The sequence below is a fragment of the Rhinatrema bivittatum genome, chromosome 3, assembly GCF_901001135.1.
Source record: "Rhinatrema bivittatum chromosome 3, aRhiBiv1.1, whole genome shotgun sequence".
NCBI classification, from domain to species: domain Eukaryota; kingdom Metazoa; phylum Chordata; class Amphibia; order Gymnophiona; family Rhinatrematidae; genus Rhinatrema; species Rhinatrema bivittatum.
The window spans coordinates 37,402,916-37,425,992 of NC_042617.1; the positions used below are offsets into that span (position 1 = coordinate 37,402,916).

The following is a 23,077-nucleotide window of genomic DNA, read 5'->3' on the forward strand; positions in this document are numbered from 1 at the left end:
GCCAAGGACGGTTCCGTCTTTTGTGCGGAAGATGGTTTCGGCGTTCCACTTAAGTCAATCAATGGAGCTTCCGGCTTTTCCAATCTGGAAGTAGGTGCGCCTCATGCATAAGAATTAAGACATCTGGATGTCAGAAGGGCTTTTTTGCGGTATTTAGAGGTCACTAACAGTTTCAGATTGTCGGATCACCTTTTGTACTATGGAGTGGTGCAAAAAAAGGGGTCAAAAGGCTTCAAAAGTCACAATTGTGTGTTGGTTGAAGGAGGCTATTGGTTCCGCATACATCTTTCAAGGGTATCCTATCCCAGAGGGGTTAAGGGCTCATTCTACCCGGTCGCAGGTGGCCTCCTTGGCTAGTGTCGCCGCAAGAGATTTGCAGGGTGGCTACATGGAAGTCTTTACATACCTTTGCCAGACACTACTGATTGGATGTCCAGGTCTTGGACGCTGGCAGTTTCGGTGCAAGCTTGGTTAGGGAAGCTTGGTACATCCCAGGAGTCTGGACTGATCTGGGTACATACAGGGAAAGGAAAACTGGTTCTTACCTGCTAATTTTCATTCCTGTAGTACCACAGATCAGTCCAGAGTCCCACCCATTAGGGTAGGGTGAATAGGAGAGTCTGCTCAATCTGTCCTTTTTGTCTTTATTATCTACAGAATAGCACAGGTTTCTGATCGCTCATTGAAGTTTTTATTACGATCTACGGTTGTAAGTTGTTTTCTCTTTCCCCTGCTCGTTTGGGGGATATTGTTTGCTTAAATTTGTTGAAGGTATTGCTGTCTTAGCTTGGGTACATAGTAATACTGAAGGACTGCAGGTGCTGTGCTAGGTTATATGCCAGTGGCTGTGGAAATTTGTCTCCATCTGCTGGGAGGCAAAACTCAGGAATCTAGAACAATCTGTGGTACTACAGGAATGAAAATTAGCAGGTAAGAACCAAATTTTCCTATTCTAGTGATGTCATTTAAAAAAAAATTTTTAGAACTAGGCCTCCATATGTGCTAGATGAGAGGATATATCCATAGATTCAGGACTGGTGGAGCAGAAGGTAGAGGAAATGTAATATTTCTTTTTTTTTTTTTTTTTTTTTAAATTAATATGCACAAATTTCTACAAACCTGATTTTTCTTTGTCATTATGGGGTATTGTGTGTAGATTGAAGAGGGGAAAAATGCATATTATCCATTTTAGAATAAGGCTGTAATATAACAAAATCTAGAAAAAGTGAACAGGTCTGAATATTTTCTGAATGCACTGAATATACACAGTAATCCATCTAAGGGAGGGGGGGGGGGGGGGAGGTGTGGCTTAAAAACTTTGCTTAACCCTGAGTTAGTCAGACCGCCGTGGTGGGAAAATCAATGGTATCATTACTATGGGAAAGGACAGTGGAGTATTTTGTATCTGGCATATTACAAGATCTAAGGCGGCATGGTTTTTATCAGAGGAAGATCATTGTTAGAGCAGTTCTGGAAGGCAATACGAAATTACTAAATTTCCTTCTAGGGATCTGTGACTAAATCTTGCTCAAAGAAAGTATGCTAAACAAACAGATGCACGTAAACTAATTCATTTATTTATTTGAAAGGATCAGTGTCATTATGAAACTTAATCAAGCATAGGTGCTGTTCTAAAGTGATTGATGTGCATCTGCACTTGGTGAAGCAAAAAAAAATATATATATGGGGGAAAAAATTACTGTATTTAAAGAAAAAAATGTTCCCCAAATACACTGTAATTTGTGCTTCTAGTCTGTAGTACCAGGTGGCTAAATATTTGCAAGTTCTTCAGCCTATAAACCACAAAATCGTAAGATGGGCTGTAGGAGGGAAGGTGAGATTGCATTCTACTTCAGGAAAGGCATTTCCACAGGAAATGTTATGATTATATTATCATGATATTACAAATCATTCACACATACTGCTTGTGTTAGCTGTATTAACTTAAAATAAAAACACACAGGTACTTCCATATTGCACTTTTTTTTTTTTTTTTTAAACATCTGCAGCTCTAAGACACCATCTCCAGTCCACCACCAAAATTAATTCCTGCACTCCAAAACTGGCTTGTTTTCCTTTTCTAGCTGATCAGTGACAACACACATTTCCAGGGAGATTCAGGGGGAAAACCTAATCCTGCAGAAACGTAAACAGACTCAAAAATGGAAGATTGAGTTTAAAACAGATTTACTTTTGTATAATGCAGCCATTGATATCCTTTTAACTATATGATATCCTTCTAACTGCTGTCCCTGTCATAGACCTGCAGTTACTGTCTATGTTCTGGAACATTTGTATGGTCTATTTGGCCTGAAGCTGGGGGAGAGGCTGATGGGTGGTTTCTAGTACTTAGAGGAAGCAAGTCTATAGCAGGAGGAGGATAGTCCCTTTGGCCATGTGGACCAGAAAGATGCTCTCTAAAGCCCAAAGGTCCATAAGGTCGGGGTGTATGTATATATTCTCTTGGATTTGTAGATGGACCAGGAGGCAATAGTACACCAGGTGGCAAATCTCGCATCTCCGGCGGAGGGCCCGGTGGCAGACCTCGCATCTCCGGCGGAGGGCCCGGTGGCAGACCTCGCATCTCCGGCGGAGGGCCCGGTGGAAGACCTCGCATCTCCGGCGGAGGGCCCGGTGGCAGACCTCGCATCTCCGGCGGAGGGCCCGGTGGCAGACCTCGCATCTCTGGCAGGGGGCCTGGTGGCAGACCTCGCATTCCTGGTAGGAGACCTCTCATGCCTGGCAGTGGGCCTGGTGGCAGCTCTCTCATCCCTGGTAGAGGGCCTGGTAAATAGTCTCTTGCTCCTGGGGGCAATGGAGGACCACGAACTAAAGAAGACAAAGGAGAGCAGGTCAGTAAATGAGCACAAAATGTTTTAAAGCTTGGAAAGTCAAGTGAACTTCACTTTAATAATGAGTTAATACACGTTCTAGTTATATAATAGAGAGTGTGCCACTTGTGCCCTTGGCACAAAGTGCAAACAACATCCGTAAACACCGGTTCCTTGTGTGCTTCTGTGGTTTTATGTAAAAAAGATGACTGCATTTCTTCTTCAGTGCCTTTATAACCACACCAGTCAATACCCTGTACATATTTTCCTGCTCATGAATTGCACTGTCAGAAGGGAAAGGCAACTACTGCCTCAATCACACAACCTTTTTAAAATTAATCTTTTGCTTTTTTAAACATGTCAAAAAACTTTGGAAGCATATGCATGGTGTTTTCAATGTAAACATGTTCAACTTAATCATGAAGAAACTTCTGTAAGTAAATCCTATGATGTATCGTAGTCCATCTGTTCCATGCATGACTTTCTGAAAAGTTAAGTCAACATCCTAAATCTAGTTCTATGTGATTTTGTTAGGAATTGGAAATGCATCATCTGACTTGATTTTTTAAGCTTCTGAATGGTAAATTCTCTTACGCCTTTTTTTTTTCTAGGGTCAGTAAGAGAATCCTTTTTCTACTTGTCAGTCTTTGGCTCTTGGAGATTCTGGAATGTTTAGGACAATGAAACAAAGTGGAGCCATTCTGTTTTAGGATCTGGCACCAAGAAAAGGTACCTGCTGCTAACTGCATATACTTAAAAGAGGGAAAAAGTATTTTAACGCACATATATCAAAGCAATACATCCACAGATGACAAACTCTGAACTAACTCCATAACCCCTTGGTCAGAATTCAAGCCCATATCAAACTTAGAAACTGAAAAAATGCTAAAAAAAACCAACCCTGCACGCCACGACCTCGATACTATCCCAACACGCAATCTGAAAGAAATAGCACACATCATCGCACCAACAATTGCTGCCATCATTAACAAATCGCTAGAAGAAGGAGAACTACCAGCAGAATTAAAAACCGCAACTATCACCCCTATACTAAAAAAGAAGAACCTAGATCCCACAGATCTAAACAACTACAGACCAATCTCAAACCTCCCCCTACTCGCAAAAATGACCGAGAAAGCAGCTCTTACACAACTCAACGAACACCTTGAGTACAACAACATTCTCCACGACGCCCAACACGGATTTAGGAAAAACCGCAGTACGGAAACTCTCCTTGTCAACCTAACAAGATAATTAGGGGATTAGACAACAACCTAAGCCACATCCTCATCCTACTTGATCTATCTGCAGCCTTCGATATCGTGGACCACACATGTCTACTTTCAAGACTAGCCAGCATTGGTCTCACAGGCAAAACCCTCAACTGGTTCAAATCGTTCCTGAATGACAGATTCTTCAAGGTTACCATTAATAACCAATCCTCAAATCCCCTCCCACTTGAAACTGGCGTACCACAGGGATCTGCACTCTCGGCGACACTCTTTAACATATATCTACTCCCTCTCTGCCACCTCTTATCAACCATCGGAGTTACTTTCTATATGTACGCCGATGACATCCAACTCCTCTTCCCAATAACATCCACAATAGAAGACACATTAAGCACCGCAGCCAAACACCTAAGCACCATCAGAGACATGCTGAACCACCTAAAGTTATGCCTCAACATGAATAAAACAGAATGCATACTCATAGGAAGAAACAACCCAATACTATCCTCCACATCCCTCTCTCTACAAATAGAAAACATCAACATTCAACTAAAAAATGCAACAAGAGACCTCGGCATCTGGATCGACAACGAACTCAACTTAAAAAAGAACATCGCGATCAAAACCAAAGAAGGCTTTCACAAACTTCACGTCCTCAAACATCTAAAACCGCTACTCCACCAACATGAGTTCTGAACAGTTCTCCAATCACTCATCTTCAACAGCCTCGACTACTGCAACTCCCTCCTGATTGGCCTACCAAAATCCACCCTAAAACCTCTGCAACTACTACAAAACGCCGCAGCAAGAATTCTAACCGGGAAAAAAAAAATCAGACCATACCACCCCTGTCCTTAAATCACTTCACTGGCTCCCAATCGACCAAAGAATCAAATTCAAAGCATTAACAATAGTTCATAATGCTCTACATACAACAGACAACACCGCTCTCAAAGAAATAATCCAACCACACAAGCCTCAAAGAATGACCAGATCCGCCAATAAACTACACCTTGAAATTCCCTCACTTCCTCTAGCCAAACTCACCAACACCAGGAACAGAGTGTTCTCCATAGCAGGCCCAAATTTATGGAACAACATACCACAACATTTAAGCTCAATTAACGACATCAAATCCTTCAAAAAAGAACTAAAGACTTGGTTATTCAGCCAAACCTTCAGAGATGGCGTGGGATAAGAAACACACGCTCATCTTGAACCATCACACTTCGACGATCCCACCCTTTTAACACACCTTCCCCTCTCCCCTCCCCGCCACCCCCCACCCCCCCTTTCCCTCGTCCCACCTCCAACCTTTCCCAAGACATTACCTGCATCACCCGACACACTCCGATATCCTCTTCAGACCCTATCACCGATAAATCATCTCTCCTGTTTAACACTTTCATTGTTATTTTTGGTCTATATGTTATTACATGAACTGATTTACTAGCTCCTTTAAGGAATATATTATTGATTCAGATACATTTTCAATTAATATGTTAAATAAGGTCCTACGTTTTGAATGTTAAATATGGTTCTAAGTTATATGTATGTATTATGTTGTTATCTTGTAAACCGGAGTGAAGGCAGAAGCTATACTTCGGTGTATAAAAAAATCCAAATAAAAAAAAAATATATATAAAATAAGCTATAACAAAAAAAAAAAGGCAGTTCATTATAGTTAGACCCAATGAAATACAAAAGTTACTAATGTAGAATTTTCAAATTATGGACAAGTCAAGTAAAACTTAAAAGAAAAAAAAAAAAAAAAGGTCATGAAGAAAAATTTGATTACATTCTGTGTTTCCAGACTCTTGGATTTTAAAGAAAATTTTAACTCAGCTATCATTTAGTTGCCTCCTATATCCCAGAGGAAAACCTGAACTCTCCAGTCTTTGGTTATTTTAATCTGCGTTGTGGCTTTTTTAAAATCTGCTTTGAGATAGTAACGTTTATATTCTTACACATCCTTCCACACGCCCTCTCACACCACTTCCCTACTGAAGCAGGCACTTTCCTTTCCTGCAGAATTTCTAATTGTATAATGTGGTACCTGTGCTCAATTTTTTTTTTATTTCTGGGAGGAGAGTGGCACTCCTATTTTGCGGATTTCTGAAGAAAACTCCACTAGAATTAGGATAAATTGGTTGCTTTTTATGTTCGGTGTTTTATTGAGTAGCTGAATTGTTTTACTGCTAGCATCGCAGGGAGCCTGCGGCTGAAGCTTTGTAAGGACACAGGCCTTCTGGCCCATCCTGCTTCTGCGTTTTATATAGTGACCAACCTCTAACTGGCAATGGAAATTTCAGCTCTGTCTGCTTATTTAGACAAAACAGGCCTTAGTATATTTTTTATTTTTCCATAATTGACATATAAATGACTGGGGAATGAGGGGAAACAGTATATGGTAATATCTGTGGGTTTACAATATTCAGACAAACTGTACAAGCTTCAAAGTTGCCTCATTTGTGCTCAGTTGTCTGGGAAATTATACCAGGCTAAGAAGTTCATTGGAAGAACAAGCCACAGCACCATTAGCACAGAACCCTCCAAAAAGGAGAAGAGTCCTGCTATGCTGGGCTCCTTCTACAAGGAGTTAATCACACTTGTGTTACAGAAGCAACCTAAAGGGGCATCAGGAACAGGAATTGAAGACAAGGAGGGAGTCCACTGCAGTAAGGACCTTACAAGAGATGGCAGCTGCAGAGGCACCCAAAAGAAACATTAATTCTGACTGGGGACTCCATAGAACTGAGAAATAAGCATTGAGGGGCAAGGCATTTGCCTTCCAGGGTCCTCAGCCTGCAGAAATGGACAGAAAGACCAAGAGTCTCAGCTAGAGAAATGCGAAAGGCTGGTGACCTGGAAGTCACTGGACACCTAGGTCAAGGACTTGGCAAATGTTCATTTAGTAAAAATTCAACAGCAGTTTAAGGTGCTGGGGGAGGAATGTGGGACAGACAGTTGAATCCATAAACTTTTCAGAAATGCTGCTTACTTACAACAGAAGAAAATAAGGAGCTGTTCTCACAAATAACTAAGTCATGCCTGAAAACTTAGTGCAGGGAAGATGATTTTGGATACATAGGTGACTAGGGATGTACCTGGGAGGATAAGGAATCCTTTATATCCGTCCAAGAAGGGAGCTACAGTATTTACGTATTCTTCATTTCAAATCCTATGTAACCTGGCATTTAAACTAGGCAAGAGGCTGAGATAGGCATAAACTGCTCTTCCCCACAAGCAAAAAATGGTTGGAAGGAATAAAATATTTTTATTTCCGTGCATCCAAGTGAACAAGCATGGCAAACATACTAATCAAAATGGAGACACTGTCACCGATCTCATATTAAAAGAAAATTTAGGATCTAGTGATCCGTGTGTTCAATATTTAACTGGAACTGAACCATTCTAAAACTAGGATTTTGGACTTCAGGAGAGTCGATTTCAAGATAGCCAATAGCCAATCTTCCCCTGATCTCCAGAGTGATGGAAAGAATAGTAAACAAACAACTGTCCGATTACCTTGAGGAGAACAACATACTCTCCCCCCTTCCAGTTCGGATTCAGAAAATCTCAAAATATGGAAGCTTTACTCTCCTTCTCTATCAGACACCATCCTACTCAACCTGGAAAGAAAACAACCTTACCTTCTCGCCTTCTTGACCTATCCGCCGCATTCGATACGGTCAATCATGCCATTTTACTTGAGCGCTTATCAGAGATTGGCATCCAAGGTGAAGCACATGGTTGGATTAAATCATTCCTTGAGAATAGATTCTACAAGGTTAGAATTAATAATAAAGAATCACTCCCAATCAAATCTAACCTGGGAGTCCCACAAGGTTCATCTCTCTCCCCCACGCTTTTCAACATCTATCTGCTACCTCTCTGCCATCTACTTTCCAACCTCAAACTAAAATTCTACATTTTCGCTGATGACGTTCAAATTCTTCTTCCAATCACTGAATCCCTGCAAAAAACATGGGCACATTGGAACTGCTGTCTACAATCCATTAATAGCCTGCTTACCAGCCTGAACCTAATCCTCAACTAAAATAAGACCGAAATCCTCATCATCTCCCCAGATGACAACCACAATCTCCTCAATTCACAAAGCGCATCCCAATTCGCTAAAACTTTCATCAACCACTCCTCATCGGTCCGAGATCTAGGGGTTCGGCTCGATAACCTCTTTAACCTAAAATCGTTCGTCCTCAACACAACTAAAGAATGTTTCTTTAAACTTCAAGTTCTCAAAAATCTTAAACCTCTCCTGCATTTCAGCGACTTCCGGCTAGTAGTTCAGTCTATCATCCTCACTAAATTAGACTACTGCAATGCTCTTCTCCTAGGCCTCCCTGCGATAACTACTAAACCCTTACAGATGGTCCAGAATGGTGCAGCCAGGTTACTCACTAATTCAAACAAAAGAGCTCTCATCACACCCATATTACAAGGCCTTCACTGGCTTCCTATAAAATCCAGGATCACCTTCAAAATATTGATGATGATTCACAAGGACATTCACGGCATCGCCCATCTCAAACTAAGCTCTCAACTCCGCACACACACATCTAACAGACCAATCAGATAGCTTATAAAGGTTCTCTATACGCACCTCTGGTCAAAACCACATTAAGAAAACGCGCTATTTCCACAGCTGGGCCCACCCTATGGAACTCCCTACCCCCGGAGCTCCGCCAAGAACCCTGTCTTCAAACATTCAAGAAACACCTCAAAACATGGCTTTTCAGACAAGCCTTCCCGGAGTATCAAGATCACTCGGACACTGGTCAAAGGACTTTACTGGACATCAGGGAGACATCTTATCGTCCTCAAACACCTTTGTATGTTCCTCTTAACATGAGTTAATGCCATCTATCCTTCCTCCTCCCATTACTCCCCGCCATCCTTAGACGTCTTATTTTATGCAACGCCTATTACCACTGCTTTGCTGCTCTATTTATATTCGCTATTTCTTCTTATCTATATTTGCTATTTGTTTGTTTTTTTGAAGACCTATTTATATTTGCTATTTGTTTGTTTTTTGAAGACTGTTCTACTTACAATGTTATTCGTTATCTGACGACTTGTTTAAATGTAACACCTTAACGCCTTATTTGTTATCTGACGACTTGTTTCAATGTAATGCCTTAGCCGCGATTGTTCAGTTACTATGGAAACTGATATGATTTGATATTTTTTGTTAAGAATGTCGGTATATAAAAATTCTAAATAAATAAATAAGAGAAGGCCATATTGAGATTCCATAAACTCAAAGTTTCCAAGAGTCTACAGCCAGATGGACAGCGTGCGCTTGGCAACCATTAATTCCTATTCTGTTAGGATCATAAGAGATGAAAAGCCTAACAATTCCCTTCAAATAAGCCAAGGCCCTTTTACATTCCAGCAAATGGAGGGCCTTCTTTCCTTCATGTGCATGAGGCCTAGCAAAGAACGTGGGCAATTAAATGGCTGGATTTAGATGAAATGCCAAAATTACTCCTTAAGAATCTCGTGCACCGGGACAGCCACAATCTCCTTAAGAGGCTCAATGAACTGGAGGATCTCAAGCATTTTGTGCCTGACATCTTCCTCTGTCAATAACTGAAAAGAGATGGCTTCCGCCATCCCCTCACAAACCTCCTCCTCTAGAGGAGAAGGGGCTGAAGGGAGGCCCTCTGAGCCAGACTCTGAAACATCTCCCCAGGGGTCAGAGGGTTCCTCATCCTCACTGAAGGCAACAGGGGATGGGTCCCTAAGTGCTTGGCCTATGTCCAGAGGCACAGGCACCGGTAGAACTGGATGGGCAGCAGACCTTGGTGTGTCTGTCGGTCTCTATGGAGCTTCCTCCTCGGAGGGACTGGCGATGACCACCTTAATCGGTAGGGGAAGGTGTTTGGTGCTCCACTGAGCACTGATGCCATCTCAGAACAGACACTAGCTGGGTCAGTAATGCACTGATGAGCACGTTGAGCTTCTCCAGAAGTGATACAAGGATGGGCGGCACCATGTCTGGTGCCATCAGTGCCACAGAAACAAAACCCTGCAGCGCCCAGTCCACTGATAGCTGGACTCCGTGCTCCAGCTCCTTCTTGAATGTTGCCAATGCCAAGACTAACTGGGAGGAAGGAGTGGTAGCCAGATCTTCTGACCCTCGAGGAGGATCAGTGACTGGCAACAGGACCGGTGGAGACCGTCGCGGATCTCTGGCACCAATGGAGGATTGGCACTCCTCGCCATGTGATCACTTCGGGAGCATCACAGCAAAAGCCAGCGCATCCCCATGCCTGGCACTGTGCATCGAAGGGGACTGGAACTGATGCTTCTTTGGCTTCCCTCAATGCTGAGCCTGGTCTTTCTCCAGTGCCATGGCTGATGACAAGGAACCCAACGTCCTCGACCTGGAGGAAATTAATGATGGTCGGTGTCCGGTGCCTCTGTCCGCCAGCAACATTGATGGAAAGCAAAATTGCTTACCTGTAATAGATGTTACCCCAGGACAGCAGGATGTAGTCCTCACATATGGGTGATGTCACTGGACGGAGCCCTATCACGGAAAACTTTGTCAAAGTTTCTAGAAATTTTTGACTGGCACACTAAGCATGCCCAGCATGCCATTATCCCTCGAGCCACAGGAGTCTCCCTTCAGTCTCGTTTGTAGCAATAAGCATTAAAAAAAAAAAATAAAATAAAACATTTCGTACCCAACTTTGCGGGTGGCGGGTGGGTTTAGTGAGGACTACATCCTGCTTCCTGGGATAACACCTATTACAGGTAAGCAATTTTGCTTTATCCCAGGACAAGCAGGATGATAGTCCTCACATATGGGTGATTAGCAAGCTACAGGCTGAGTCATCTTTGTTTTGGACCAACGCGTACAACTTGTGCAACAGGCACAACAACTGGTGAACTGTTGGTAAAAAAATGAGGCAGCCTGAAATCCAGCAGGTTGGATGTGGAAGGAGCTGGAATTATACAGGAAATAAGTTCTTTAAGACAGATTGTCCAAAGGCTGAATCTTGTCATCCTTCCTTGTCCAGGCAGTAATAAGCTGCAAATGTGTGAAGAGAGCTCCATGTTGCAGCTTTGCAGATGTCAGCAATTGGCACTGAATGATAGTGTGCTACTGAGGTTGCCATTGCTCTGTGTGCATCTTTACTCGTCCCTGGAGAGAAAGGCCTGCTTTCTCATAGCAGAAGTCTATACAATCTGCTAGCCAGTTGGAGAGAGTTTGTTTGCCCACTGCCATACCCACTTTGTTTTTGTCAAATGAAATAAAGAGTTGGGTGGATTTCCCATGGACTCTACTGCAGTCTAGATAATACGCTAGCATGCGTTTACAGTCCAAGGTGTGTAAAACTCTTTCGCCTTGGTGAGAGTGAGGTCTTGGAAAGAATGTGGGCAAATTTATAGACTGATTCAAGTGGAAATCTGTAACCACCTTGGGAAGGAATTTATGGTGAGTATAGAGGACTACTTGGTCATGTAGGAACCTGGTATAGGGTGAGTATGTACAAGTGCTTGTAACTCACTAACTCTTCTAGCAGATGTAATAGCTACTAGGAAGAGAACCTTCCATGTAAGAAATTTAACATTGCATGAATCTATGGGCTCAAAAGGAGAATGCATGAGCCTTGCTATTACTACATTAAGGTCCCATTCTGTGACTGGTGGCCGCAAGGGGGGTTTAAGTTGGATTAAACCTCTCCTAAACCTACTGACAAGGGGTTGCGCTGATATCGGGGCATCCCCATGTCCCTTGTGGTAAGCTGAGATCACACTCAGGTGTACCCTTACTGACGAAGTCTGTAGACCAGAGTCTGAAAGATGCCAGAGATAGTCTAATAAAGTTGATGTGGGGCAGGAAAAGGGGTCAATACTTTTCTGCGTGCACCACGTGGTGAACCTTTTTCACTTACAAAGATAGGATTTTTGTGTGGAAGGTTTTCGTGAAGCTACAAGCACTTGAGAGACATTAGTTGAAAGACTGAGTGGTTGCAGGATCAAGCCTTCAACATCCATGCTGTGAGGGATAGGGTTGGAAGGTTGGGATGGAGCAACCTGCCCTGGTCCTGAGTTATGAGAGTGGGTGCTGTTCCCAGGCGAATTGGTTCTCTGCTCGAGAGGTCGAGAAGTATGGGAAACCATACTTGTCGAGGCCAATAGGGGGCTATGAGTATCATTGACCCTTTGTCCTCTTGTAGCTTCACTAGTGTTTTGGTATCAGCGGTATCGGGGGATACGCGTATAGAAGACCTGAGTTCCAGGGGCGAGCAAAGGCATCCTTGGCTAATTGGTTTCTCTGTTTGTGCAGAGAGCAGAATCTGTCCACTTTGTGATTCAGCTCGGATGCAAAGAGGTCCATTGTTGACTGATTTCAACATTGGAATATCCTTGTCGCTACTAAAGGATCCAGGGACCACTCTTGGGGTTGGAACTGATGACTGAGGCGGTCTGCAACTACATTGTGTATGCCTGCCAGATAGGTGGCCTGGAGAAACATGGAATGTGACAGGGCCCAGTCCCAAATCTGTGTGGCTTCTTGGCAAAGGAGATAAGAACCCATACCTCCCTGTTTGTTCAGGTACCACATTGCAACCATGTTGTCTGTATTAGAACAGTCTTGTGTGAAAGGCAGTCCTTGAATGCATAGAGAGCATAACGTATAGCTCGAAGCTCTAGGAAGTTGATTTGGAAGGTTGCTTCGAGACTCGTCCAAGTACCTTGAGTTTGAAGATTGTTGATATGCGCTCCCCAACCTGTAGTCAAGGTTATTTGAGGAACTGTTTGCTGGAAAGGTAGACCAGTGAGCAAATTGTTTGTGTTTGTGGATTGGATAAGTTCTTGGAGGAGAAGTCCATTACCTGCTATTAATTAAGTTGTCTTAGAAATTAGCCATTGCTATTACTAGCAATGGTAACATGCTATTACTAGCAATGGTAACATGGAATAGACTTAGTTTTTGGGTACCTGCCAGGTTCTTATGGCCTGGATTGGCCACTGTTGGAAACAGGATGCTGGACTTGATGGACCCTTGGTCTGACCCAGTATGGCATGTTCTTATGTCCACCAGAGGAGAGATGAACGCAACTGGTAAGTTATCTGAATTAGAGATGACAGTGGTTGAATGGCTTGGATCCACTGTGATCTCAATGTCCACTGCATCATTCTCATTGCTAATCTGGCCATAGGAGTGAAGCGGACTGTGGAAGTCATGTGGCCTAACAGAGTAAGGAACTGATGGGCTGTAGCTGTTTGCTTTGTGCGCAGAGATTTTGCTAACTTGGACAGCATGGCTACGCGATCTTTTGGTAGGAAAGCTTTTGACACGGTGGTGTTCAATTCTGCTCCGATGAATTGTAGAAGATGAGATAGTAGAAGTATGATTTTTGGTAGTTGATAAGAAATCCCAGCGAGTGAAGCAGATTGATTGTAAGCTTGAGAGAAGAGAGAGCTCCTTGTCTTGATTGGCTTTTGATGAGCCAGTCATCTAGATAAGGAAAAATGTGTATGCTTTCCTTGCGTAAATGGGCCGCTACCACCGCCAGGCAGTGTGTGAATACTCGGGGTGCAGAGGCAAGTCCGAATGGCAGGACTCGGTATTGAAAGTGTTGACGACCCACCAAGAAGCGCAGGAACTTGCGATGAGGAAATATTGGGATGTGAGCTTAAGCGTCTTGAAGATCCAGAGAATAGAGCCAATCTCCTGTTTGAAGAAGGGGGAAGCATGGTGTTGAGATTTCGGAGGTCTAAGTTGGAACGTAGGCCTCCTGTTTTCTTTGGAATGAGAAAATAGCGGGAGTAGAATCCTCTGCCCTGCTGAGGTCGGGGAACTGGTTCCACGGCCCTGGCTCTCAGTAGGGTGGATAATTCTGCTTGTAGAAGAGTGGTATGATCTCTGTGTACCCAAAGAGACTTTGGAGGAGAATCTTTTGGCTGTGTGAGAAAATCCAGATGGAAATCATGTGCTATAATGGACAGAATCCATTGATCTGTGGTTATGTCTGACCAGTTGGGTAAAAAAGAGGAAACCCGGCCTCCGACTGGCAAGTTTGGATTTGGGTTCCTGGAGAGGCTGCTGTTCCTTGGGATCACTTCAAAAACCAGATGCCTGGCCTTTCTGAGGGGGGAGGCTGAGGTCTGGATGTTTTGCTTTGTCTTGATTGACCTCTTTGTGATGGTCTTGATGGTCTACCACTAGTAGGTGGTGGATAATATCTACATGGTCTGTAGAAAGGTTTCCTTGAATCCTTTCTGGAAGGTCGCAGTATAGAAGATGGAGTTTCCGCTGGTATCATGGAGAGTTGGCGTAAAGTTTCGCTGTGATCTTTCAGCTGTGCAACTGCTGCTTGCACCTTAGCACCAAACAGGTTTTCCCCTGTGCAGGGTAGGTCTGCCAATTTTTCCTGAACCTCAGACCTGAGGTCAGAAGCTTTGAGCCATGCCCATCTATGAATGCTGATACCCGTTGCTACCATTCTAGATGAAGTTTCAAATGAATCATAGGCTGCACAGACTTCATGTTTTCCAGCTTCTAGACCCTTATGAATGATGGAGTTGAAAGAGTCCTGATGCTGTTGTGGAAGGGCTTCTGAAAAGTCCAGCATTTGCTTCCACAAATTCCGCTGGTATTGTGTCATATATAGTTGATATGCTGTAATATGGGACAATAAAAGGGCATGGAACATTTTGCGACCTAAGGTATCTAGGAATTTTTGTTCCTTTTCAGGAGGCGTGGAAGAGTGTGGTTTAATCCTTTTTGATCTCTTCTGCGCCGACTCTACCACTACTGACTGATCTGGAAGTTGCGGCTTCTGAAATCCAAGGATATGTTGCACTGAATAGGTGGCATCTATTCGTTTATTTACAGCTGGCACTGTGCATGGATGCTCCCAAAGGCGTCTTTGGAGATCAACCAAAACCTCATGCACAGGTATAGCAACAATCTCTTTAGGTGCTTCAACAAATTGTAGGACTTCTAAAGTTTTATGTCTAGTGTCCTCTTCAGTAGCCAGCTGGAAAGGAATCATTTCAGACATCTTTTACAAAGTTGGAGAAGGAGAGATCTTCCAGAGGTGATTTTCTCCTTTCGTCCGGTGGTGACGGGTCCGACAAGATGTCTTCAGTGGAGGAATTGGAGTCTACATCCTCCCAGGTGTCCGAGAACTTGTGTGGACGTGGACTAGCAGGAGGAATGGAAATTGGTATCTATGGAGACTTGATTTTCTATGCTTCAATCGATTTTTGTTTCTTTTTACCTGGCATCGATGGTATTGGAATAGGCATCGATGGAATCGGTGCTGGAATCAGGCGGCTCGATCCCGATAGACCCGACGGTCCTGGAATTGGCTGATCGGAATCGGAGGAGTCAGCTTCTGAAGAGTACAGAATCGGCACCAGTACATCCGGATGCTTAATCGGTGTCTTTGGCCTCGATAGCACCGGTTGAGTCAGCAAGGCACAGAGCAAGGAACTGAGCTGAGACAGTAACGGCTGAAGCATCAATGCCTCTGGAGTCTGTGGAGGTATGGGAACCGGCACCGGTGGATGGAAGTCACGGCGGGCATCGACTTCTGCTTGGCGGATGAAACCGTCCAGTTCCTCCCTGATACCTGATGCGGACAGAACAGCTATAGGAGGTGGCAGAGGAGGCAAAACTGGCTGCACCACAGGTCCCTGTGGGGGCTCAGTAACCGGCACCGATGTAGGTGGGGAATGCCTTGGTTCCGGAATCGATGGCATCGAAGCGTCTTCGATCATGGGCTTTTTAGCGAGTGGGTCGATAGGAACTGAACTCGCACCCGGATTGGAATCAGCACCGGGAGGTTCCCATCGATGCCGATGACTGTATTTCTCATGGTGTTCTCTCTTTTCAAGTACAGATGCCTTTGATGGAGTTGGGTATAGCGGGTCCCCACTACCCCCATGCACCCGGCGAGTTTTAAGGATTACCTTTTTTGTAACTCCTGCCGGTGATGTCTGCGTCGATGATGATGGAACTAGCTGGAAACTGAAAAGATGTTCCATTTTATCTAGAAGGGCCCGTCTATCTTTGGAAGTCATCTTGGCACACTGGGGACATGATAAAACGTTGTGTCTGGGGCCGAGACATAGAATTCACTCAATATGTGGATCGGTGATGGACATGGTATGGGGGCAATTAGGGCATTTTTTGAAGCCGGTTGCCATTGCAAAAGGTCGGACTGCTGTTGACGGCCTGTGGTCACCGAAAAAAATAAAGGAACGGTATTGACTGCAAATATAGATTTTGTCACCCATCGAGGAAAAATTTTTTCTGAGAAAAATTATTAGTTTTTCCATGAGGAAAAGTTGTGTGAAAACATACAAGGCTCCTTAACTGCGAGGCTAACTGCAGCGCAGAAAAAAGAAGACTGAAGGGAGACCCCTGTGGCTCGAGGGATCATGGCATGCTGGGCATGCTCAGTGGGCTTAGTGTGCCAGTCAAAAGTTTCTAGAAACTTTGACAGAAAGTTTTCCGTGATAGGGCTCCGTCCAGTGACGTCACCCATATGTGAGGTCTAGCATCCTGCTTGTCCTGGGATAACAAGACAGTCCCACCGATTTCCATGTTTCTATGTCCATCAGTGTGGCTCCTTTGTCCTTTGATGCCAAGCTCCATCTTGTCGAGTTGAAATTGTCATCCCTTCAGGGTCATCTGGGCACATAAGTGGCAACCCTGGACTTCATGCCATGATCCTAGGCAAAGGACACATGTCTCATGAGGATCCGTAATGGTCATGGTCGAATTTGACCATGATGGACGAAACAAGGGGCACCAACGGAAGACAATGCCAGCAGGGCGTCAATGGCCGGCGGGCACCAATGCACCGTCGCCACGGGGGAATTGACCGCGAAAGGAAACTTACCCAAATCGCCACAAACCCTGACTAGGAGACACAATGAGAGGGCATCGAGGGGGATCTGGCGATGGACCAAGAAAAAACCTGTGAAAATGCAAGAAAAACAAAGTTTTCCACAAGGCCAAAACAGCCAAAATAAGCTCACTCAGACCAAAAGGCTTAAAGCCCTGTTGGGGGGGTGGGGGGGAGGAAGAGACTGGAGGGGAAAACCCCATGTGGACGCATGGTATAGGACAGTGTGCCTAGTCAAACTTCTAGAAACTTTGACATAAGTTTTCTGATTCTGGGCTCCATCTGATGTCGTCACTCATATGTAAGGACTACCATACTGTTTGTCCTTGGAGAAACTAGGGTAGACCTGGCAGGGGATCTGAAGGAAACCTGTAGAATGTTTCTCTTCTCCCGACCATGGGGAAACACTGAGCCACTATCCCGAAGATGATGACAGTAACTGATGAGGAAACGTCTGCTGGTCTGAGGGGAAAATATCTGATAAGAACTCAGAAAGAGCAATATCCACTTCATCCCCTTCTGACTCATGAGGGGACAATCCTGAAGGAGGAGAATTTACAACCTTATAGTGAGGACTTGTTCCCAACTCTGGAAGCTACTGAGCAGAGGCATGCACTGGTTAGGATTTTGGGTAGCCCCGTTGTGTAGGAAGATTTCTTTCTTCAAATTTCCCTCTCTGGTCTTCAAGGCCCACAGAGGCAAAGAAATTCTTCACTAGCGCTGTCAAGCCCGTGGGTTGGAAGAACCCTTTATGCTGGAGTTGGAGAGTCATCCTTTTCAGTATCTCTGTGGAGGAACTCTGTGCCATAGCCCCAAGGTACTCCATGCCACTTGCATCAATGCTTCCCACTGAATGGTGTCTTAGACCATGACCAGCTCCAGTCATATCGCCTGATACAATCTAACTTCAGCAGCAGGATTCCTGAGCTTATGTGCCAAAGCACTCCACTTTAATACACCCAACGGTACTACCCCAGTATGCCATGCCAAATGGGATGGATTGTGCCTTAGAATGCAAGCTCCATACTGAGGACACCGCCAGAACCAGGTCAGAGGACATAAGAAATGCCATACTGGGTCAGACCAATGGTTCATCAAGCTCAGCATCCTGTCTTTGACAGCAGTCAATCCAGATCACAAGAACAAGTAGCTTAGCATCATGGGAATCTTCCATGCCATGAAGAATGATGGAAACTACACCAATGAGACTATCTTAATGTCAGCATTAATGAGGGGTCTGCTCTGGTGGAGCCCTGAACTTATCACCTTTTTGGCTCTGAAAAGGATAGCCCCATAAGGGGTCCCTCTTGTAGTTTGGGTACTCTTCTTTGTGCTTCATCAGGCATCACAAGCTTCCATGCCACAATCATCCCCTGATCTGAAGCTGCTTCCAGACTGGTGCCAAAAGCGGGTGCTCTCCTGTGTTTGGAACATCGGGAAGTAGGAAATCAAAAATAGGTTTCTTCTATGTTGAGTCCAATGACACTGGTTCCTAAAAAGGAGTGGCTTCACTACCCAGCCTCATGCTAAGGCTTTGGGCTTTTTCCTCTGGTGCCTTCCTTATGGCTTCCATCTTCTAAATGCAGTGTTGCTATGCCCTGGGGGACATCTGATCACAGCTGTAACAGTGGGAGCAGTCATGCCCAAGCCTAGGCAGCAATACCAGACTGCATGCGATTCTGGGAACATCCAATGCTCATAGATACAGGCCTTGAAGCCGCTAACTGCAGACTTCTTGGCCTTAGAATTTTCCATATTCATATTTCTCCCTTTTTTTCCCCCCCACATAGAACTCTAAAGTTTGATTTGAAGGGCTGCTGAGGCAGTGGCAAAAACTTAGAGAAGCAATGAGGCTAGTAAAAGAAAGCACAAGGCCAAAAGTTAAAAAAAAATTTTTTTTGAGAGAGACTGGGACATGTGGGTGCAGTAACTTGAATAAAGAAAGACTGATGGGCTCATGCAGCAGTGTGCCTGTGTGTGAAAATTCCCACACATGTTCAGTAAGTCTTTACTGAGCTCTGAGAGCTGTGTCAATATCACTATCATTGGATGACATTACTTATAGGCTAATTCATGCCAGCTTGTTGACAGAGAAAAATGAAAGCCCTCATTCCAATAGTGTTAAAGGGCTGAAGCCTTACTTAGGGGTGGAGGAGGCCGAGGTCCATAGTGTCCTCTTGGCAGTGGAGGTCCATACCGAATAGGTGGTTGTGGCAGAGGTCCTGCTGCTGGTGAGCTCATTAAAGGGGTCCCAGGAAATGAAGGTGGGCCCCTGGAACTGGGCATAACCTAAATGACAAATCTTGTTTTAAATCATATCAATACAACACAAAGAACAAAAGCATCAATATACCTTGTTATATAGGGCCATGTTTACAAAAAAAGATTTTCCCCACTTTGTGCCTGTGGGTAAAATGATTAGTATATCTGGTCCACTGTGAAAGTAGTACAAGAGATAGCGCTCCCATTTTCCCAAAACATATATCAACAGGATGCAATAAATAACTTGCCTTGAGGCTGAGTACTCCAATATACATATCCAGATTTATGCAACTGAATCTGGTCATCCACTGTATCAGGACAGTGAATAAATGCAGGCAACAGCTTATTCAGTCAGAGGATTGATATGTAGAAAAGAAACAAATATCTACACAAGAATACAACACAGATAAAGGTATTTACCACGGTTGGCTTCCATTTCTTCCAGATGAAGGTGACCAGATAACTACATGCACATCATAGGTATCTTAACCAATCCAGGTATTTTCTTCCCAAATATTCTGGGATTCGCAATGTCCTACTAGGACATGCTGGACTACAAACCCCAGAAAGACTTGAGATAGTTTAAATAAATAAAGCAGAACTTGACACAAACATCTCAGTGTTCTTGGCCACTTAGTTTTAGAGGTTTAAAAACTAGGATAATATAAATTATTTTGCCATAAACACTGTTTAAAGGTATTCCACACCAGAAGTTTTTAACTTTGATAATGACTTAATATTTTGTAGTTATATGTTTATCTACAGTAAGAAAGGAACAAGCTTATAAATATAGTAGAATTCTAATTTGTATAGTGATCATTTTATTAACAATTTGAAAGGACAAGCTGTACCAGTTATGAATCTGTACACTTAGTCAAGGATGGAGTTTGGCTGTACAATTTCAACATTTTCATGGCCACGCAATGTAACTATAAAGATAATCACAAAAATAGCCTGCTTAGATCATCCTGTAAAACGGAAATAGAAGAGAAAACAGCACTGCTATTTTCACAGACTTAGGATAAATTACATTCCTTGCACCTGTCCTTCAGAAAGAGGAAATTAATTACAATGTGCCAGTCAGTAACTTTATGCAAGTAATAACAAATAATTACAATGTTGGGTGTCTAGAAACAACTGGATATAACAGCTGAGCCCAGGCAGCTCAGTCAGATCTCTTGTGAACAAGGTGGTTTTAAGGGCTATGTCTCATCTTCCCTTACTATCCCATGCTCCTTGTACCCACCTCGCTAGTTGTGCCAAAATTAACAGTGTGGAATACCTTTCAATATTTTGACAAAAGGTTACCCTCCAGCATTTCCCTACCCACAGGCAATCATGCATCCACCTAGGAATAATCCCAACCACATGAGGCCTCAAGGATCACTTTCACATGCATGATCTCCTCCTAAGTAGTTTCCACCTATTTTGATTTATTTTTTTTATTGCACAATTTTTTTTTACCATCTTGTTGACAACCCTCTCAGTCCAGTTGATTCAAATTCTTTTGTTATCACAGGGCTGCACTTTTTGAGAGCAAGTGGACAATCAGCCTTCTTCCTCTTGGCACCTGAGCATATCATTTTGGTAGCAAGCTAGCAGCACCGCCAATCAGGAGACATGAAACTGGTCTGCTGGGCTATGAGAAGAATCACTATCAAGTTACCCCCCTTGTTCAAACACTGCCCCATGTTAAGAACCATTTCTTCCTGGAAGGTATCTAATATCCCACACCTTTGATGTCATTCCATAATTCACCAATAAGGTACAGACAGTGAGGGAATTTTGAAGAGCCTGCTTGTTTGCAATGTATATGGGCACTTTTAGCCCATGTACAACACAGGCAATTTTCAAAGAAAAACAATGTATGCTATTCTCCTTTGAAAATTAGCAAATGCAAAGTGTGTGCATTAAAAGCAGCAGTGTACTTTGCACTTGCTGCTTGTGCAGATAGCAGAGAGGGGATAAAACAGCAGACGCACTGTTGAAAATACTAAGCTTGCAAGCTGTTTTACTTCCCTGACTTACAACGGCAAAAGTAATGTCCCCTTTTTATGGAGATAAAATGATGTCCTTACAAACCCTTCACATACTTTTTTAAGCCACTCTGAAGAAGGCAATTGGGTAAATTTGCATCACCTGTACAGTTATCCATTCTGCTTCATGGATATTGATCACCCACGAAAGCAATAAGGCCTAGAGTTCCTGAAGGTCTCACATGCCACAATGAACAGCATTTCCACCAGGCTAATCATGCATTTGGCATAGCTCCAGAAAACCCCATTTCCAGCACAAAAAGGACAAAAGAAATAACTTTTTTAGGCACAACATTCAAGCAACGCTGAAACTGTGCCATCGCCTAATACTACATTGCTGCCCTAACAAACTATTAGAAACTTACTAAAAGTTAATAGCAAAAGCAAAGGCACATTTCAGTGTTCCCTAGCCCCAAACCTTGATGGAGATCACCAGGACAATGAATACCTGTCACAACTTATAAAACCACATGGTTGGTCAAAGGGCAGCACAGTAAACCAGGATGGATTTTCAGCAAGATGTAGGTTAGCAACAGAGCTTTCTGACATCCAGTAGGCATCAGTTATCAGTTTGTTGCATCTTTATTTAAGTTTGTACATCCAAACAGAGCCATATATCAGTCAGATGGTTATATTTCCCTCTGTAATTAATTCTTCCCTACATGTAAAATTACTGCCTGTGTGCAAAATATGTTAAAGTTGGAGGACTTGCGAAGATGTGCAGTAAAAGCAACTTAAGTCCGTAGGGCAACCAGTCATTCCATAATTAGACTGAAAACAAAGAAAAGCTTGTGCCTGAAACTGATTAAGAAAGGGAATCAGATGGTTAGAAGGTGGAGTTAGTATACAGAGCGCTTTGCCATGCAACAATGGATTAGACAACTAATCCTAACTTCTGCACCACAGCAGTAAGGGAGAACCCAGCTCAGCCAGCAACCTCAAAATACTCACAGCATCTGGCTCATCAGATGGAGGTGGTACAGCAACTACACTGGGGGGCTCAGACTCTTTGGAAGGGCTTTGCTTTGGTTTAATTTTTTTTTTTTCAAAAAAAAATTATTAAAAAAAAAGAAAATAAACACAATACAAATAAAAATAAGATGTGGTGAAATGCAAGAGTTATAAAAAAACCCCCAAAAAACAATTCAAATATTGTCTTTAAAAAAAAGAACACTTCATCTTTCATGAAAAGCACGCTTAGCTTACCAATCCATCCACCATGGTTGAGGGGGAAGACGTTCGAGGGCCACTGTTAAACACAGCTGCAACAGAACGTCCAAGATCTAAGAAACAAAACAGGTAAGCAGTCATCAGTATCACAGAGTATCGTGCAATGAAGCACATGCTGGGAGACAAGATGGCTGGAGGACTGGCACAATGTTACATCTCTAAGTCTCTCTTCAGTAGAGGTCAAAGATTACACAGGCACCGAGAGTGAATTACGTTCTCCATTGTTTGAGGTTTTACCTTCAGAGCAAGGCTCAAGTACGCAGTAACAGAGAAGTGTGAGGAACACTCCCATAGCTGCTGCCTGTAATGCAACTTTCTAGGGATAAATGGAAGATATCGGTCTCCAGTGCAGTCAATCTAACATGGTTAAAGAGCAAGAAATTCAAAAAGGGAGAAAGCAAATGTTGCTTACCTGATGTAACAGGTGTTCTCACAGGACAGCAGGATGTTAGTCCTCACAAATGGGTGACATCGAGGATGGAGCCCACCACGGAAAACTTCTGTCAAAGTTTAAACAGAACTTTGACTGGCCCCTACTGGGCATGCCCAGTAAGGCACTGACCCTGCAGCCAGCAGGGGTCTCC

General features: G+C 43.5%; 1 protein-coding gene across 5 annotated transcripts in view; it reads right to left on the reverse strand.

Moving 5' to 3' along the window:
• Positions 1 to 1,935: 1,935 nt before the first annotated feature.
• The window catches only part of MIA3 (MIA SH3 domain ER export factor 3), a 246,190-nt gene continuing 225,048 nt past the window's right edge, over positions 1,936 to 23,077 (reverse strand). For 2 of the 5 annotated variants that reach the window (XM_029593143.1, XM_029593142.1), the window contains exons 26-29: positions 22,470 to 22,546; positions 22,215 to 22,286; positions 19,107 to 19,254; positions 1,936 to 2,829 (exon numbers count right to left, since the gene is read on the reverse strand). In XM_029593143.1, the coding sequence (XP_029449003.1) occupies positions 2,270 to 2,829; positions 19,107 to 19,254; positions 22,215 to 22,286; positions 22,470 to 22,546 (857 nt within the window). In that variant the 3' untranslated portion in view covers positions 1,936 to 2,269. The remainder of the gene's footprint in view (positions 2,830 to 19,106; positions 19,255 to 22,214; positions 22,287 to 22,469; positions 22,547 to 23,077) is intronic. The other 3 variants (XM_029593146.1, XM_029593144.1, XM_029593147.1) reach the window with 3 other exon arrangements.